The sequence below is a fragment of the Zea mays genome, chromosome 8 (genome assembly GCF_902167145.1).
Source record: "Zea mays cultivar B73 chromosome 8, Zm-B73-REFERENCE-NAM-5.0, whole genome shotgun sequence".
Taxonomy (NCBI): domain Eukaryota; kingdom Viridiplantae; phylum Streptophyta; class Magnoliopsida; order Poales; family Poaceae; genus Zea; species Zea mays.
In genome coordinates this window covers 15,030,358-15,049,686 of record NC_050103.1, presented here as the reverse complement: position 1 = coordinate 15,049,686, position 19,329 = coordinate 15,030,358, and the positions used below count along the sequence as shown (strand labels likewise).

General features: G+C 43.5%; 2 protein-coding genes and 1 long non-coding RNA gene across 14 annotated transcripts; 1 reads left to right on the top strand and 2 right to left on the bottom strand.

The window, feature by feature from the left end:
* Nucleotides 1-2,986: 2,986 nt before the first annotated feature.
* On the bottom strand, nt 2,987-10,754 carry LOC100383128 (uncharacterized). Of its 12 annotated transcripts, none has more exons than XM_035961536.1 (17): nt 10,064-10,748; nt 9,576-9,594; nt 9,254-9,342; nt 8,763-8,816; nt 8,353-8,633; nt 8,042-8,215; nt 7,790-7,937; nt 7,320-7,699; nt 5,787-5,938; nt 5,575-5,686; nt 4,514-4,532; nt 4,223-4,311; nt 4,072-4,125; nt 3,747-3,817; nt 3,562-3,643; nt 3,407-3,455; nt 2,987-3,332 (listed from the first exon to the last, which is right to left on the bottom strand). In XM_035961536.1, exons 9-17 carry the CDS (start codon nt 5,861-5,863, stop codon nt 3,202-3,204), a joined length of 684 nt encoding a protein of 227 aa, XP_035817429.1. In that variant the 5' UTR covers nt 5,864-5,938; nt 7,320-7,699; nt 7,790-7,937; nt 8,042-8,215; nt 8,353-8,633; nt 8,763-8,816; nt 9,254-9,342; nt 9,576-9,594; nt 10,064-10,748; the 3' UTR covers nt 2,987-3,201. The 12 variants fall into 12 exon arrangements, with proteins under 12 accessions (XP_035817429.1, XP_020397836.1, XP_008655253.1 ...); NM_001175794.1 differs by adding an exon at nt 6,016-6,104 and having other exon boundaries at nt 3,024-3,272; nt 7,320-7,489; nt 8,042-8,633; nt 10,064-10,237; XM_020542247.3 differs by lacking the exon at nt 7,320-7,699 and having other exon boundaries at nt 8,042-8,633; nt 10,064-10,751.
* A 51-nt stretch (nt 10,755-10,805) lies between these two features.
* On the bottom strand, nt 10,806-12,046 carry LOC118473080 (uncharacterized). The gene is made up of 3 exons (XR_004851892.1): nt 11,264-12,046; nt 10,978-11,091; nt 10,806-10,888 (listed from the first exon to the last, which is right to left on the bottom strand). It is a non-coding gene; the product is annotated as an uncharacterized lncRNA (long non-coding RNA).
* A 394-nt stretch (nt 12,047-12,440) lies between these two features.
* LOC100191179 (uncharacterized) lies at nt 12,441-17,678 on the top strand. Its single transcript, NM_001136614.1, has 4 exons — nt 12,441-12,694; nt 12,862-12,901; nt 15,867-16,621; nt 17,332-17,678. The coding sequence occupies exons 1-4, from the start codon at nt 12,626-12,628 to the stop codon at nt 17,398-17,400; spliced, it is 933 nt and encodes a 310-aa protein (NP_001130086.1). The 5' UTR covers nt 12,441-12,625; the 3' UTR covers nt 17,401-17,678.
* Nucleotides 17,679-19,329: the final 1,651 nt, after the last annotated feature.

Here is a 19,329-nt window from a genome sequence, read left to right as displayed (position 1 = left end):
ACTGGCAGAAAGCTCACGCTTAACTACTTACACATATGGGGTTGTCCAGTAGAAGCTAGAATATTTAATCCTAGGCAGGAAAAGCTAGATGAGAGAACCACTAGCTGCCATTTTATTGGCTATCCTGAGAGATCAAAGGGTTACAGATTCTACTGGCCAGGTAGACAAACCAAGTTTATAGAAACCAGACATGTCATTTTCCTAGAAGATGACATGATCAAGGGGAGTAAGGTACTCAGAGAGGTTGACCTTCAGGAAAAGAGGACGTATGTTCCGATTCCGATGGTTGAAGAACCATACTTCTCGATACCCGCTGTGGTTCCACCAACGGTTGTAACGACTCGAGGTGAAACCCCTGCTGCAAATATTGTATCACCAAGTGCAACTACTACAGAGCAAGTCACTTCAACTTCTGCACAATCTGGCTCTTCTAAGTCAGTTGCACAGGAGAGTTCACGTGACAGTAGTAGTGTCGCGCCAAGTGATGCACCAATGCAGGAGCCCCTGAACGAACCAGAACTAGAAACAAGTTTATGAAGGTCTCAAAGGTCTAGACGATCTGCGATTCCTGATGATTATGGAGTTTACACAAGTGTAGACATAGAAAGCGATGAGATTTATATGTGTGAGGACATCGATGCAGAAGGTGATCCCACTACATATGAAACAGCTATGAGAATCGCAAATTAGTGGGTCTAGAAGACCAAGCATGACTCCAAAGGGAATATAGAAAGAGACAAGGACATGTGGCCAAGGCGTTCACACAGTGAGAAGGCATTGACTACCATGAAACCTTCTCACTTGTCCTAACAAAAGATTAATTTCGGATCATTATGACACTAGTGGCTCATTTGATCTAGAGCTCCATCAGATGGATGTAATGACAACATCACTAAATGGAGAGTTAACAGAAAACGTGTTCATGGCACAACCAAAGGGTTTTGTCATGAGCAGTAAAAGAAAACAAGCGATGTCACTTATGGAGGTCCATTTAAGGATTAAAACATTTCTCTAGACAGTGGTACATCAAGTCTGATCAAACTATCAGAAAGTTTGGTTTCAAGGAAACGAGGAAGACAATTGCATTTATGCGAAGTCTAAGGAAAAAAAAAGTATATCTTCCTTGTTCTGTATGTCGATGACATATTTTTTAGCTAGTAGTGATAAAGATCTACTGGCGGAAACGGAATATTTTCGTTCCTCGAACTTCGATATAAAAAGACATAGGAGAAGCCTCTTATGTTTTAATATATAATTTAACAGAGATAGACATAATGAAGTATTAGAACTCTCACAGAAGTCATACATAGAAAAGTACTAAAGAAGTACAGTATGCATCAGTGTAAGGCCACGCCTGCGCCAATAGTCAAGGGTGATAAGTTTGGGAATCATCAGTGTCCCCAGATTCAGTGTCAGAAAGATTAGATAAAGTCAGTACCATATGCTTCTACTATCAGAAGCATTTTGTATGCTCAAATACATATTCGCCCTGACTTAGAATTTACTACCGGGATGCTTGGGAGATATCAGATCAACCCAGGCATAGAACACTTTTAAGCAGTTAAGAAGGCTCTAATGTACCTCCAAGGTACGAAAATGGCCTCATGCTAACAAACAGAAGATCTAGTTCCCTACTTCGAGGTATAAATTTACTATATCTGGGGGAGTTATTTCTTATAAAAGTTGCAAACAGACAGCGAGAGCATCGTCGACAATGCACGCTGAGTTTGTAACCATGCATGAGGCAAATGGGCAGGCAATAAAGATAAAGAAATTTGTACCCGGATTAAGAGTGGTTGATAGCATAGAGCGACCACTGAGAATTTACTGCGATAATGAGCCAGCAGTACCGTACTCCTATAACAACAAGTCATGTGGCGCTGCCAAGTTCATTGACTTTTAGTGTTATGTTGTTAAGGAGTAGATTCAGGATCAAACCATAAAAGATGAGCATAACAGAACATAGCAGATGCTAGCGGATCCGCTCACAAAAAGGTCTTCCACCCAACGTGTTAAGATATCACGTAGCCGGCATGGGTTTAAGGGAGTGCCTATGATCTTGAATCACAGGGGCTACAGACTGCAACCAAATAAAGTCTTTTCCCGTTCTGAAGCAGGCGAGCATGTTGTAGTCAATGAGTGCGATGATACTTAATCGGTCATTGTCACACCTTGGTCTCTATGTGTAAACTTGTCAAGGGATGGAATCCAGAAAAGTTGAGAATAAGGAATGTAGAGAACAAAGGGGAGATTGTTGGGTGTGTCCTCTACAGCTGGTCAACAGTGACCGGATTGGGCTAAACCCAACTATCTATCTCTTTAAATGGGCCCTTGATTGGGAGGGCCCACGCTAACCTCGGTTGGAGCCCCCAGACACACGACGCTATATATAGGACTAAGGGGTCGCAGGAAAGACTAACGCTAGTACCTCGCCCCAAAACCCCAGTCCCCAGAGGCCCCATCGCCTAGGCGTCGGAGTGTTTGGAATCGCGACAGCCTACAGCAGCTCGGATCCCGATGCCAACAACAAAGGTGTGTTTCCCTGTTCCTCTCAGTAGATCAGTAGATCAGATCTACACGTCATCAAGGTTTTACTTTCAGTTACGGATTGGTATTCTAGGGACTTAGAAATCGATCCTATACAGTATAGATTCTAACAGTATCTTATGATATTACTCAACCATAAAACGTTCCTGAACTTAATGAGCAAGATATTGTTGAAATTAAAGTAAAATTTTGACAAAAAAAATAGAGACAGAAAAATCACCGATCACAATAATATGCGCGCGCGCGTACGTGTAACTATAGCTTACTCTCTTCTTACGACTCTATTCATAGTTTCATACAGTGGCAAAAGGTAAGCGATTTAAATTGGTTTTCTTCCACTTCTATTATTTACATTTTGCACCATACTATTATATTACTATAAAGAGCGGGTTGGATCAATTATAAGGTAAATAGACTTGGACCAAGAACTCCAACGATATATGTGTATTTTTTTTTAAAAAAAAGAGTATCCACTTATATAAATGGTGATTTTATTTATTATTGATTTGCCCATGGAAGAGCTATCCAGTATATTCCTTGGTACAACCCCGGTGTTATTGCCACCTGATAAGAGTAGTGCACTCTGACATCCCGTGGTTAGAGACAGTGGTTACTCTCCGTCTGGGACAGTGAGGCCTAGGCTCGTCTGGAGCGTCATGCGGCTTTCGCCTTGGACAGGTTCTTCTTCCTCTGGGCGAGCATGTGACCGTACATGTGCGGGAACGCTGAGAGCCAAAAAGAAGCAGCATGCAGCAGAGCGCGCCATGTCATGTCAGATCCTGATCCTACACTCAGAGACGATGACGAAGATCGGCAGCTGAAGGGGCGACAGGAGTAGAGCGAGGGAGGTGCACCTCACCTGGAATGTAGATAGTGGTCAGTGCAGCGCAGATGTAGAAGGACCTTCCCTGCAAAGTTGTTGCCAAGACTAGGTCAAACTCGCTGCCCAGCTGATGAGCCTCACACTGATGAGCAGCATGCATGGGCTCCTGCAGGTTTCTTCAGCTCACTCACCTTCATGTGAGGCATGGCAGTGAAGATTAAGCCGAGCTCACTGATCAGCCCAACAGGGTAGAGTACAGTGAACGTGCTGTACCTTCACAGGTTTAGGAAAACACCAAGGACGGAAACGGAATCACTTCAACTAAACAGAAATTGCAGGTGGAAAGTGGGGTGTCTTGGGAACCTGGACGACCAACCTGAGCCATAGGAGCCAGGAAGGTGTGATCCCAAATGCCTCCCTCAAGCCAAAGAAAGGGTATCTGATGACCTGCAACCAGTCAAATATTTCTTTCTTTTGTTTATGATGAAAGATACTCTGGACAGACGGCTGCTCTATAGCTGTAGCTCCAGACTACTGCAGCTACAATCCATTGAGACAGAATACTGTAGAAGCAGCCATGGCCGGATGAAATTTCACAGTATAGCACTTCTACTATTTTTTTAAAAAAAAACTTTTAGGAACTCAGAGCTGCTGCAGGTGATCTGCTCAGCGTTTTCTTGCGCTTAGTATGCGCGTCGTACCTCAGTGATAGACCAGCTTAGGACCAAGGAAGTAACGAGGACATGGGACTGTGTCTGCAACACAAACGTGGACACTGATCATACATACATACATACATACATACAGTATTCTTCAGAACCCGACCATGAAACAGAGCTAATTTAATGATACCTCAGGAAAACTCCAGACGATGCACCAGGTAACAAATATCCTCGCACCAACTTGTGGAAGAGTTGCGCTGATTGGAGATCTCACGAGCCCTTTTAGCAGTTCAACATATCATCGTTGCGTAGTTTTTTTTTAAATTAAAAGAAAACCAATGCAAGAGAGTCAATTTTTTTTAAAAAATATATATATTTTTCAAGTTGGAATCTTTGAGGATATATTTTCATTGTTTAGAAAGTCTCAGTCCTGATAAAGATCGAAAAACATAAATTGGGAAGAAAGAAGAACCTCTTTTACCTGTAATAGAATGAAGAATCTGTGCTACCAGCGAGACAGCATCACCAGTGAAACTCAATTACTTAGTAAATTAGTACATGTGCAAAGAAATATAAACACTGATAATCCACGGCTAGGATGATACAAGGAATTCCACAAAGTTTCTTGTAGGACCACACAGGGGTACTACGTGTAATAATAACAACTAAATTGAAAGATTGGATACAAACTGTCTTCCTATTTGTTAATAAACTCTCTTCCAACACTGTCATTAAACATACATACATTATATTGATAAAAATTAAATTTAATGGCTTGGTCTCGGATGGAAACTTGTCTATCTTAGTACCTATTTTACCAATACATGCCTGGTCATGTCGATGATCATCACATATTAGATGCAATGTTTCCTTTTTTTTCTAAAAGTGTTATCACATGTATTAATAACTCAAACAGATGGATTTTCATTGAGAACTTGTTCGTTTTCATCTCAATAGATATAGATGGGAGGGAATTGAGTGGGTTTAAATCCACATTAGGTTAAAAGTTCTACTAAAATCTTCCAAACTCATTTAACCCCTGTGGCGTAGGAATAACTGAACATGGCCTGGGGTCTAAGTGTGCCCCTTTGGACACATATAATCTTTCTAGCAAAATTATGTAGCTGATCCAGTAAAAATATTTGCATAGTGCTTTTATTGGATTTTGTCTGTGTTTAGTATTTAATGTTTAGATCCATTGTTTATGTGGAGATAAAGGAAACACAACTGCCTATATATTATTGTCTAACCTGTTCGCTTGATTTTAATCCGTAGCGTCTTCTACTAGCCGACGGCCTGCTGCCGCACATGCAAGAGGGTGATGCGGGGCAAAAACGTTTGTTTATAATTTAGGAATTAAAATAAATAAAATAGAGAAACTAAAATTTAGTCTCGATAAACCAAACACCTCTACATCCATTTCAAAACAATCGACGAGACGAGAGAGTTTCAAATCCTAGAGTCCTAGACCTGTGATCTTCGCTAAAATTATCACATTAATACGTTCGATAAAACATGCGACTAGGCTTAAGACCAGTTTACCTCTGCTAGGGCAGCAGTTTGTGAGAACAGGAGTGGCAGTTTGACAGCAGCGTAGACGGCCTGATGGCCGCTACCCAACAGCGCCAAGGTCACGTGGTACAGCACCTGCAACCTGCAGAATTCAGATCCAAGAACCCAAATCAGGCCAACGCTCGTCCAATCCAAGAGAGACCTCAATGACTGGAAATTGGCGGATCTAGCTATCTACTAACCATCCGAAGAAGCTAACCCAGTTGTACACGGAGAGGTAGAGCCGCCGAACCGCCGACCCGTCGTCACCCGCCGCCATTGAAGCGCTGCAGGGAGGAAGACGAAGACCCTGAGATGCTGCTGCCCATGGCTTTAAGGTGGTGGCTTTGACGGCCTAGAACATGTGAATCAGACGCATCAAAAAGACTGATGATCTTAGTTGGCCAGTACGTGCAAAGTGGCAATAATTACTGTTGCTAGCCGCTACTGGTTACCAGACACCAGTACACCACCCAGGCACCCACGCTAAATCCAAGTATATGGCCAGCAAATTCTCCTTTCTTTGTTTTCAGGCGACACACACCATCCATGCATGGAATCTAAATGTAACAATTAGCTCATTCTCAAACATAGACCGAAGTACCGAACATCTTCTTTCTTACTAATAGTTTACTTTCAATTCCAGACACTTGTAGGGTAGGAAATGTGCTCTTCAAAAGATTTTTTCTTCTATTCTTTATTTATATGTCTTGTATTTCATCATATACCGATACGTATAGCCAATTAGTCGATGAGAACTTGTGACTAAAAGGGTTAACACTACCCCCTTTCTTTTATGCTAAGGCCATTTTCAGTGGAAGTTTCATTATAAAAATGCAGTAAATGTTGTTGCATATTCAAGGCAACTCAAGTTTGATCCGAAACTCAGGCTGGCTATAAAGTATTCTCGGAAAAGAAAATATGCAGAGGTTCCCAAAAGAATGAGCTGAAAAACATGTGGTGGTGTATGTGCACTAAAAAACGTGCAAAGGTTCCCGAAAGATTGATAGTATCTTGATCCTATCGTAGTACATAGCAATTGACATAAATAATTTTCTTTTAAGCGATTTGGATGACAAAATGCTATTTAAAGCTAAGGTGTATTAAAAGTAATGTGAATAAATGGAATTAAAGTCTAAGTGCATGTACAACCTAAAGTTCATTGCTCGGTTTTTCAGGTGGATGAGAGGCTAATAAACTCGGGTTGTAATTAAAATCAGTAACAGTTAAGAGACAATATGTGTAAAGAGTCGTGTAGAGATATACTCTTTGCGAAGATTGTGTTTTTTTTATTTAAGCTCTTAGAGACTTCTCAAGAGACAAGGGGTATTAAATAAGGTTGTATGTGCCCTAAAATATTATTTAGATCACTCGTTATTAGAAGTTTTGTCTGAATTTGAATTTTAGTCTATAGTTCAAACAAGCCCGCGAGTTCTCCCTCAGATCTGAAAGTGCGAACTTATTCTATACATTTTATTTGTTTCCTCATCATGCCCTTGATCAAACTTTAGCCAAAATTCAGAAACCATGTTAGATAAACGACTGGTCAAAACAAGTGAATCCCGATATGAAATTTCATAGGTTCCAAATAGATCAGAGCGCCTTACGGCGGCGCCGGCGCAGATTTGAGATGGTTCAGTGTGGGTGGGAACAGAGTTGTTTAGTTTGATGCCTAACTTGCCATACTTTACCTAACTTTTGTGTCTGAGGTTAGTTCTTCAATTCAAACGACTAACCTTAATCAAAGTGTGACATATTTAGCCACGAACAAACAGCCTCTAAATCCCGGGGATTGATGTGGCCAGAACTCAGAATCGATGGCCATATATCCGAGGGCACGACGGGAGGAGCCGGCGAACGGGATTTTTTTTTGTTCCGATTAGCGAAGGGGTCTTTTGCAATCCAACTCCTCAGATGATGTTCGTTTTCCACAAAAAAAAAGAGAAAATAAAATGAGACACATCTCATCTTTTCAAGAGAAAACAAGTTCAATATAAGAATCATACATGATGAACTGCCATAATAAAAAATGTTCCTGGACACAGGATAATCATACATTGTTTGCTAGATCTAAGTAAAGCGGTACAGCAGCAGCCGAGAGAAGGGAAAGGCTTACCTGCAAAGCGAAACAACGTACCTTCTTCTTATAAGGCACTGAAGCAAACAGGAAAAAAAAAGGAGGGCGGTCGAGGAGGGAAAGGCTTACCTGGAACATAAACCAGGAGGGCAAGAACAGATGGGTACAAGTAGTCGTATGACAAGTTCCATGTGTTGCGCATCTTATGGCTCGGAGAGCTTCACTTCAAGAATTTCAAGTCTATTTTACCTCCACCGGCTATAGTTTAAAAAAAAAACTGAAACCAGAGACCAATTTCATAAAATTTTTAAAGCTTCTCGAAGGGTGCTTTAAAAACACCGTTTTCATACTTTCTCATGAAGTTGCACAAAAATTACCTACCATGACATTGATTACATGACTTATCGATTTAGATCTCTTTCTTCACCCGCTAATCATCAAGGATATTTAAGGAAAAATCACACAAATTTACTGTATTATAAAAGGTAGAGTGTATGTGCAAACCAAACACTCTTGAACACCGCTGACTAATCTGTTGAGGCTTTCATTGTGAAGCTGCAAAATCAAAGCTGTAATAATTGAAGTGAAGCCCTCCCAAACAGGGCCTAAGACCGATGCTTGAAATTGTGGTCCCACAAGAAAAAACGGTTAAAAATGGTAGTTATGAGATGTGAACAGCATGCATACTATACCTCTTCGGTTTTCTAGTAGGATCGGTGTACCTTCATGTAAGGCAAAGCCATGTAGATCAGACCAACTTCACTAGAGATACAAGTAGGATAGAACAGCATAAAGCTGCTGTACGTGCAGACGATCAGTACGCAAAAACACGTTCAAGGGAAATTTCCTTGGCAAAGGTGGTAGGATTACTCTCCAGATTCGGAGGAAAAATCCAAATTTACCAAAGCCATGATAACCAGGAAGGTGCAGATCCAAATGCCTCCTTCATTGCAAAGAAAGAGTACCTGATGATCTGGAAGAAACCAGCAATTCAGATCATAACAAAATTTACTCTAGGTTTTATAGTGACATATAATAAAGTACTGGATTCAGTAGTGGTTACAAGTGAGTGATTTAGAGAATCACATCAAGTGATTTGTACCTCAGTGACAGACCAGCTTATGATCAGGGCAGTAGCAAGAAGATGTGACTGGGTCTGCAAAACAAGGTTCACATTGTCGAGAAATAATACAAGTGTTTACTCGCAACAGAAAAAAGTTGAAATAGGATGCAAAAGGTAAAAGCCCTATTTATCCTTTTCTAATATGCCTGCTGTAGAAACTTGTTACAATGCCCACTCGTAGTTGCTTACTCCATTATCGGACTTAAAAATTGAATAATTGACTAATCTTAACGTCCTGAAAGTCACATAGCCATCTACTGCATGTTCTCTAGTTCTAGCAAATGCTTTTAGACCTAGAGCCGTGTCATAATTCAAGGTCCCGGCAAAAAAGCAACGCATAGATATGTATCTAGCTAGTCTAAAATACGAAATTATAAAATGGAAACTCTAAAGTTCATGAACAAATTAAGATGTATTCCTAAAAAATAGATGTCATATATGAAAACATGAAGGTTGGCTAGTGATGATACCTCGGGAAAACTCCACAAGACACCTCACGTGAGGAATAATCTGGATCCAATTTGTGGAAGAGTTGCAGAGACTGGAGACCTCACCAACCCTATAAAGAAGACAAACACAAACTTATCAGAATAGTGACAAAAAGGCGATACCCCAATAGTGAAGAAAGCATATTTTTCCTTATATCTAACCCTCCTCTGAAACTTTCTGGCAAATAAAAAATAAAATATCTGATGTGCTGAAGATCTAGACTGATTTTTGTGTATCGTACTGTTTTGAGTAGCCTGACTATGATAAGACAAAAGGGATACAAGTCCAGCAACATCACCATACCTACAAGCCCATGAAGAATCTGAAGCACCAACACCGCCACCACCAGAAAAAAAAAACACAGAAAGATCAGTACTACCTCACAATCTTCATGTGGGTAAAACATGAGCTTGAACTAAGGCATTTGAAATTTCACATAGTTTATCGAGCCCAGCAAAAGCATATTACTGAATTTGAACCACTACAAGATTTTGCTGCGACCATAAGTAACATTTATGTAATTGTTGGGTCTAACCTTTTTTTTTGGTACACATTAATCTAGTCGATTAGCAGTCCTTCCTACCAAGAACCACAAGATAATTTTGCTTGTAGTATCCTTACTTAAGCTTTAAAGCAGTAATCATTCTAATAGGGTAGATTCAGACTTCATGAGCTAAGCAAAAAAAAAAAACATTGAACCAAGTTTGCAGTTTTACTGTGACCGAGCAAACTGAAGTGCACTACCAAAGTACCACTAAACGAAAATGTGCGAGGAAAAAGAAGCAGCTGACCTCCATGATGGCGGCTGTTGTAGACGGAGAAGACGACCCAGTTGTAGACGGAGAGGTAGAGCCGCCGAGCCGGCGGCCGACATCGCCGGAGCCGCGGTGAGCAAGGAAGACGCCGCGAAAGGACTGGATGGACTTGGCTATAGTACTATTCTGAGTTTCTCCTGAGCTGGCTAGGGATCCAGTAAAAGCAGAGAGGCCACACGCATCACGTCAGACAGATGGCATGAAGTGTGCTAGCTTCGGCGTCTCGCCGTCTCGCCGGTGGGCTGCACGGATCGGAGTCCGATTCGATTTGGCAGCGGCGGGCCAACCACTGGCAGGGTTGTGAATTTGGAATTGAATGGGTTCGGATCGGGGCGGATGAAGGACAGGTGAGCCGGTGGGCAGCGGGAGTTATTGCCACTGTTGCAGCAGCCTCCAGCTGCGCAACTGCCTTCCCGCCGCCCGCGCCAATTCCATCCGTGTGTGCTTAGCAGAATGAACATGCCCTTTCTATTTTCTTCCTCTCTTTTTCAGCTCTCCGAGAAAAGCTGCAATTTCTTCTATCCGTCGGCAGCCCTCCTCAATCTCTACAACTCGGTCACGGTAACCCTGTGATCACGACAGTAATAGCTGTTTTTTTTCCAGCTGAATTCTGAGAGAAAAGCGAAGATGGTACAGATGCAGATGTCAAAAGAATTTCGTAAAGCCTCCATACTGTTGCAACGGTGAACGAGAACATGTCCTGAGTTATCTGAGAACGTGATTAAGGCATTAAGCTGGTGTAAGATATTTGAGGCCAATTACAGGTGTCTAGCACCCAAGATTTTCAAGACAGCTCCAACCCTGTACAGTGAGATTAGAAGCAAGAAAATTACACAGTTTTTTTATTCACTTGTCACATGACCAGTACAGAGACTGCAAATTAGATTTACCAAAAAAAAACATAGCAGGTAATAGGTATCACTGGGCTTGTTTCTTTTCGCTTGAAACACCCTCCATTAGTGACTTGTCTCTACACTACTTATCCAATATGAGTAGGCATGAAGCTACAAAAACATGCTTGTCAAATAAGCCAATGCATTAAAAAGGACACAGTATTATACTGTAAACATTTTCCATGAATTGTAAGCAGGTCTGCAGATGTGAAGTAGAGATACTTCGAGAGCCAATTTACAAGCCTAATGACCATGATATGATATGGGAATAATAAATGCCTACCTTCCATCTGGTTGTTGGAGCCTTTTTTTTGAAAGAGAATAGAGAAGTGTCTTGCAGTCAATATTTGGTAGATCGTAGCCAATAATCTTGATTCTTGAGGATAGCAAGGGCAGAATAAGTGCTTTGCAATTGCAAGATGACTAACGTTGAGGCAAAAGGATCCTGAAACAGAGCATATCCCAAACTGCCTAGACAGAGGTGATCAAAATTTAGACTATGAGATCTGCATTAAAGGGGCACTTGGGTGCACCGTCAACATCACATGGGTTTTGGGCTCCCTTTTTTTTTCCTAACGACAGAAATGTACTAGTGCCTACATCTTATATGGAACAAAACCACAGTGAACATAATCGTGACACATACTGACATACAGTACAGTATATGCCAAGAAGAGTTACACCCCCAAGTCGGTCGCCTCTACCCCTTAACTACACTAATTAATTTAACCGGTCAGATGATAACATCACTCGTAGAAACATTGAGAAGTCCGCTACCGCTATCCAATTCAGCCATCTCTGTAATTGCAACCTCCTGCATTTATCACTATGAAATGTGTTATTCGCTTTGGATTAAAGATAACTATTTGGACTGCTACAACTTTTGTAATTTATAGAGATAAAAACACTATAACAGCAATAGAATCCATTACGACTTAAATCCAAGCGAACCAGTGATCTTCTTGACGGTTTTAGTTGCCATGAGCTTTGGATGCTCCTCTTCTTCGTTCTTGTCTCGTGTACTCCAATGCCAACCAGCCTATCATCTAAAGGCTACTGCTAGCATTAAGTACAAATCGCTACTTCTCCAAAGAAAAATGTGTGTTTTAGGATAAGAATGTTACTACAATTCTACCTGATGCTGGTGCCGCTGCTGTGGTCGACGAAGCGGCACGGCAAGAGCGTGTCCGTCCGTGGGCCCTGCCCCGGGATGATCGTCGGGTCAGCCGCCGAGCTGAACGGAGGTCGCTCACCGTTGGGGGGCCGTTGGGCCGCCCGCGCTACTCCCCAACCAACTGCGGCCAGATCACGCTGCGCAGCGCAGGCCCTCTTTACTCAGCTGTCCATGCTGCTGCTGCTCAGAGTGTGGGGCGCCGTGGACACGGTCCACATCAAGATGCTGAGCCACATAACTCCGGTGGGTGTGGGTCCAACGCCCCCCACCTGCACGCTGCCCTCCCCCGCCCCGCCGCGGGATCAAATACGCCGCCTCCGCCCGTCCACTCCCTCGCCGCCCCCGTCTCCTCTCCTCTCCTCTCCTCTCCCCCGCATCCACGGCCGCAGGCAGCAGGCAGCCACTCGACGATCTAGTCGTCTCTCTCCCCGCTCTGCCGCCTCGCTGCCGCGGCTTCCCGTCGGCGGGAGGATGAAGGTCACGGTCGTGTCCCGGAGCGGCCGGGAGGTCGTCAAGGGCGGCATCGACCTCAAGGACTCGGTACGTTGTGCTCCCTCCCGCCCGCTCGCCAGCCCGCCGCCTCTTGATTCGCTCCGGGGGGCTGGGTTTATTGCCGTCGGGGGAGGCTCGGTTCTCCTCTGGGGTTCGAGATCTCTCGTAGAGGTTTCACCTTGGATTCATATTCATTCGTGGGTTCCTTTTTACAGGCCAAGGTCGCGGACCTGCAGGAGGCCATCCATGCCAGGAGTAAGTGGACTCCCTCCCTGCTTGCTTACATTTCGGCACTTGCTTCTACTACCCAGCAGTTTCCGTATTCCATTCATCCATGCCTTGCAGCAACCAACCAACAAAGAAACACGCGTGTGTTCTGGAGTTAAGGACCGAACACGGGGGGTGTTTACAGCGTGCGGTGTGCGAGAGTCATTCAGCAAGCGGGAATCTGTGGGCCGCTTTTATCTTTCATTTGCACCAGTAAACGACCTTTGCAAACATTTCGGCGCTGCTTTGCTAACGCCTAACAGAGCTGTTTGATTGCCTCTTTTCTATACGTCTTGTCCTGAGAATTGTAGCTGCAAACTTTGCTAGCAAATCCTGAACTTTAGTGCTTGCGTGGCCAGTATGAAACTGCAGTGCAGCCCATGCTTGTGTGATGTCGCAGGTTTATCTTGCTCTCCTGAATTCCATGTATGTGCTAAAAGGCCACGACTAGTGCCTTTGGGTGTGGTATGCAATTTGTGTGTTTTTTATCCTCTAGGCTGCAGCAGTATCTAGTGTTTGCAATTCGGTCCATATGACCACATGTCAATGACTCTAGTCAACCTGGGTTCGTTTTGATTGCTTGCCCTCCTTGTTTGCCCTGTTTGGCAGGGATTTATTTTGGGGTTTCAGTGCTGCAGGTCGTTAGGATCTGTTTAGGTAGGAAGGAGTTGGCCATCAGCATCAACTCACACCCTTTGTGTTTTTTTATTTCCTTTTTGTCAAAATACATTTATCTGACATGATCTGTGAAAAAAATATATCAAGGGATAATTTATTTAGATGGGAACAGGAAGATAGTTGAGCAGTATCTAGAAGTTGTCTCTGGGACATGTTATTGGCCTTTTAATATTATTTGCAAATAACATCCATACTGCATTCAGTCAACGTTTATTACATTTATTATGGTTTAATTCAAAGTATGTAAGCATGGTTGTTTTTTGACAAAAAACATATTTAGACAGAAAAGTATGTACTTTTCAGTTTGCACGAATATGCTCCTTAATATGTCTGTGCCTCAGGGATACATATAGTCAAAACTTTCTTGCTATTAGCCTATTACTTGACGGAACCCGAAACTGTTTCTGGAATCTGCATTCCTCCAATATATTTCAAGCTCCAAGTGCCACTGGGATTCTAATCTCTATGCTAACCTTCTTGAATTATCACATTTTAGCCACGTCTGTGATGACAATTTAAGAGGTGCCTTGTGCCCTTATGGCATTCATTGTCACATTCATAGGCACCGCCTTCTCAGTTGTACACTGCAGATTAGTAGATCAGCATGCTAGTCTATTTACTTTCCATAATGAAGGGCAGACAACAGACATGGTGCAACGGTGAGAGCTGTCTCACTAAGTCACCATGCCATGTCGTGGGTTCGGAGCAGCCTCTCCATATTTGCGGAGGAAAGTTAGCCTCGGTTTATCCCTTTTCCAGACCCCATTCATGCGGGAGCCCCTAGCACTGGGTCTGTCCTAATGAGGTGGCACATACAAGAAGTTATTGTTCATGTTGGACCACTCAAGAGGGTTGGCATGTTCATTGCTGTCATGTGGTTGGGTGAGACTTGAGAGTATCTCATAATGTATGGTTGGTTGTGCCGTACAATATATATATATTTTTTGCATCAAATGCTACTAACATGGGTTGCTGAGCTGCTATATGGCAACCTGGTGGTGTGGTGCTCTGCCCTCAACTTTTAGACCTGTAGCATAGGGTTAATTTACTTCCAGATATTGGCCAAATGTGTTTGAATATTTTTTCACGAGCAGGTTGGAGCCCGTATTTCATTAAGAAGGAAGGAGTTTTGTTTTACAAGTCTGACTACTGACAAGGATTGGTCCAAGCGCTCGCAAGTCACAAGCATACTCAAATCAACCTATACGGTAGCAGATGCCCTTAGGGTAACAAAAGATACCATACAGCCGTCGGTGTCACGACACTCCCTCTAACGACATTTTTGCGCAGCAACAACAGACTTGCAAAACCAGCGTCGAGCTAGTTGTCTGGTCTGGGTTGCAATACCAGAGGCGCTAGTGGAGCAGGTCAGCAGGAGGCAAAGGTGAGAAACCGCCGGTGTTATGTGGCCGCCGGAGCTGGATGTCCGGTCTGGGGCGTAGGGGTAGCCGCCGGCGACCAGGTCTGAAGGCTTGGAGGTCTGGCAAGAGAGGAGGTGTACGTGTACGCTGGTTTTGGCGGCTGGGTATGGGCAGAGGAGAGGAGAGGCCAGACTAAATGATACTAGAGATGGGCTGAAAATGGCCCAATACCAAAACCCTAGCCGAGCGACTAGGAAACGCTAAGCGGACGATTAGTCGCCCTAATCGGAGATTAGTCGGACGACTAGAACGACCAGCCCATCTAGTCGAGTCGTCTGCCTAATTGAACACAAACAGGAGACCAGCCCGACTAATCACGATTAGTCGGACGACTTGAAATCATTGTTAGAAATTTCATCTACTAGAATGTTTTATGGGTGTGTTTGGTTTAGCTTTTGGCTTTGGCTTTTGCCCCCTAAAAGCCAAACCAAATGGCTGGATTCAGGAAGCAGCTTTTTCTAAAAGTCGATTTTCTCGCAGTGCAAAACTAAAAGCAACCATGGACCTGCTTTTAGTGACTTTCGGATGGAACTGTGAAAACATATATCGAAGAACTTTTAACGACTGTTAGTGGTTTGCACCAAACAGTTTTTAGCTTTTTAACAGCTCACAGCCCACATCAGCTTTTTTCACAGCTCACAGTACACAACTTTTTTCACAGCCACAATCCAACCAAACAGACCCTATGTTGATCTGGATGGATGACTCTGTCTGGGTTGGATGGAAATTTTTTTTATCATGGATTCATTCACTTATGTAGTTTTTCCCCTGTCCCATTTTCCTTCCCTGTTGATATACAGCTTTTCTCCTTATGTGTATTATCTGCTAACCGATTGTCTCTCTGCACAATGCAGCTAAGAAGTATTATCCTTCTAGGCAGCGGCTCACCCTCCCCCTTCAACCTGGAAAAGGCGGGAAGCCAGTTGTCCTCAGTCCGAAGGCCAGCCTGCTAGAATACTGCGAGAAGGGTTCTGGGTCACTGACAGTGGTCTTCAAAGATTTAGGGCCACAGGTCTACTACAGCACACTGTTCTTCTTCGAGTACCTGGGTCCTCTCATCATCTACCCCATGTTCTACTATCTGCCCGTCTACAAGTACTTCGGGCACGAGGGGGAGCGGGCCATGCACCCTGTCCAGACCTACGCAATGTACTACTGGTGCTTCCACTACTTCAAGCGGATCATGGAGACGTTCTTCGTGCACCGCTTCAGCCACGCGACGTCGCCGCTCTCGAACGTCTTCAGGAACTGTGCCTACTACTGGACCTTCGGCGCTTACATTGCTTACTACTGCAACCACCCGCTGTACACCCCAGTGAGTGATCTGCAGATGAAGATTGGGTTTGGTTTTGGGGTCGTCTGCCAGGTCGCGAACTTCTACTGCCACATCCTGCTGCGGAACCTCAGGAGCCCAAGCGGCAGCGGCGGGTACCAGATCCCCCGCGGTTTCTTGTTCAACATCGTGACCTGCGCCAATTACACCACCGAGATCTACCAGTGGGTCGGCTTCAACATCGCCACACAGACCGTGGCAGGTTACGTCTTCCTTGTCGTGGCGGCGGGCATCATGACCAACTGGGCGCTCGGCAAGCACAGCCGTCTGAAGAAGGCAAGTGCCGTTCTTCCCTGCGTACTTTTTTTTTTGATACGAGGATATCCCCATTTCTTTTACATGCGTAACAGAAATACAGAGTTCATTAGAAGCATACTGACATAGACAGAACAAGGAGGGGGGGAAAGGACTACCATAAGGAAAGATCTAACAGCCCAAATTATCACCAATCAGCCAAAAGCATCACAGAAGTTTTTGTTCACGCAGGAACATAGACGACATTCAGAACACATAACAAGCAGCTCCCATTTGCTCGAACCTGCCCATGAACCAGAACCTAACAGCTAATGCAACCAGAACTAGCTAATGCAACCAGAACCTAACAGCTAACACAAACTAGCTAATGCAACCAGAACCTAACAGCCCAAATTATCACCAATCAGCCAAAAGCATCACAGAAGTTTTTGTCCACGCAGGAACATAGTCAGCATAACGACATTCAGAACACATAACAAGCAGCTCCTGTTTGCTCGAACCTGCCCATGACACAATTAGAGCACCAGCTCGACAAACAGTTTCAGGAGGGGGGGCTTGATCACAACTCTGTCAAAACACATCTTATTTCTAGCTTTCCACAAGGCCCAGCATATAGCAGCTACTACCCCGATGATATACGTACACATCATTAGCCTTTGGCAAATTTCCCTGCGTACTGACCACTGCCGTCGGGAATATTTCGTAGCTCATCTTCTTGACTTCTTCTGCAGCTGTTTGACGGCAAGGATGGGAGGCCCAAGTACCCTCGCCGGTGGGTGATTCTCCCTCCGTTCCTGTGAAGAGGCGGTGGTGGTGGCTCACTGTTGGTGGTCGGCCCATTGTGATTCGATGTCTACAGACAGTTGTACTGTACTAATCGTGCCTGTTTAGCGGTTGAACTTGGATTCCGTTGTCCGAAGTTTCTAATCCGAAAGATGGATTTCATTTTCTTCTTCTTCTTCTTAGCATTATGTCACTGTCTCACGTCGTCCTGTCTCAATACAGTCTAAGGTTCATGTGATGTTATCCCCATTTGTCCACGCAGAAGTGAAGTGAATGCAGTCACTATTTCGATTCGACACTTTTTCTGCTGTCGTGTCCTATGACCCTGCTTATCTCATCTGAGGCTTGTGATGCTTGAACTGGACGTTCAGTCACTAAACCCTTATGCAGTCGCTATGATTGATTTCTAGATGGTACAGCTATCGGTTGTCAGCATTTTACTTTTGAGGCTGCATATGCATGAACTGGACATTCAAGAGCTTAAGATGGTTGGTGGCACCAATTTAGTTAGACTGGAAACTTTCTTGCTGACCGCCTCTACCGTGGCGTGCGCTCTCTTGTCGCCGGTCCCTTGCGACCACTGACCTGGACTACTCTTGCTGTCAGCTACGACTACAACAAGCGACAAGCTAGAGGAGCAGTGACCAGTCAATTGCAGTGTCTCCAGCGCCAGCCTTTTCTCAGCTCCAACATCTGTACGTGCAGTTTTGTTCTCAATCTGTGTCAATCGAGTGTGTTTAAATCTGAAACAAGTAAAAAAATATTTTTTTTTCTAATCTCATCTAATCCACGTGAGATAGAAATAACCGAACCATACCTAAGTTTTTCATGCGCCGTTTAACACTTCAGGTCTTCTCAGCGAATCCGCAGCCACACGATCTTAGGATTGTGTTTTCTTTCTTCACCTCTTGAATTTTTTTGTACGTTTTTTCTTTGTCGAGGTTGTATATGATCGTCGGAGTTTGACCGGTTGAGCTGGTCATTTGCGGCTGCCTGCCTGATGCTGGCATGCTGCCATGCGGATGGCGCACTCAACAATTGGCACTGAAAAGGTCAGCTTGAGCTAAAATAAAAATAATAATAATAATAATAATAATAATAATAATAATAATAATAATAATAATAATAATAATAATAATAATAATAATAATAATAATAATAATAGCTTAGAATTCCGGCAGCAATTTCAAGGTTGAATTTGTTTTTCAGTGTTTGTCTGCTATACCCCATCACTGGGTAGCAGCAGCAGCCGGTGCCCAAAAGATGGTGCTTAATTTATGGCGTCAGCGTGGCAGCAATCTCGAAGCTGACTTCACATGATTGCTGGACCTGGGAACGCAGGTGCCGTTGAAAACACTAGCATTTCCTACCAGCATGTTTCACAGGTAGAATGCCTTAGGCCCTGTTCCAATCTCACAAGATAAACTTTAGCAGCTTTTTTTAGCTACTTTTAGCCATTTGTAATCTAAACAGGAGAGTTAATAGTGGTAATTGAAGTTAAACTTTAGCACTTCAATTCATATAGCTAAAGTTTAGCAGAAAGCTAAAATTTATCCCGTGAGATTGAAACGGGGCCTATCAGTGAGTCGGTGACCTCTGTCAGCTCTGCTGATGAAGACTCGCCGCATGCAATTTTTTTGCAGGATATCTCTAGTGGAAATTTCTTCCCGAAAAATCTATAAATATATGCGCTCACTCAGATTTGAAACCACTAACAACAACTGCACCACTTATAGGTTTATACTATTTTAATATGTATTATAAATATATGTATAATGATATTTTTTTAAAAAAAATCGTGACATGTTAGGCTGGCGAGCGGATCTACAAAACAGCCTAGTACAATATAGACCCACTTCCAATCGTGTCGGGCTAAGCCGTGACACTATTAAATAGGTCATATCTTAGGCTGGTCTGTTATTTTTAGTCATTAATAGTCTAGTCCC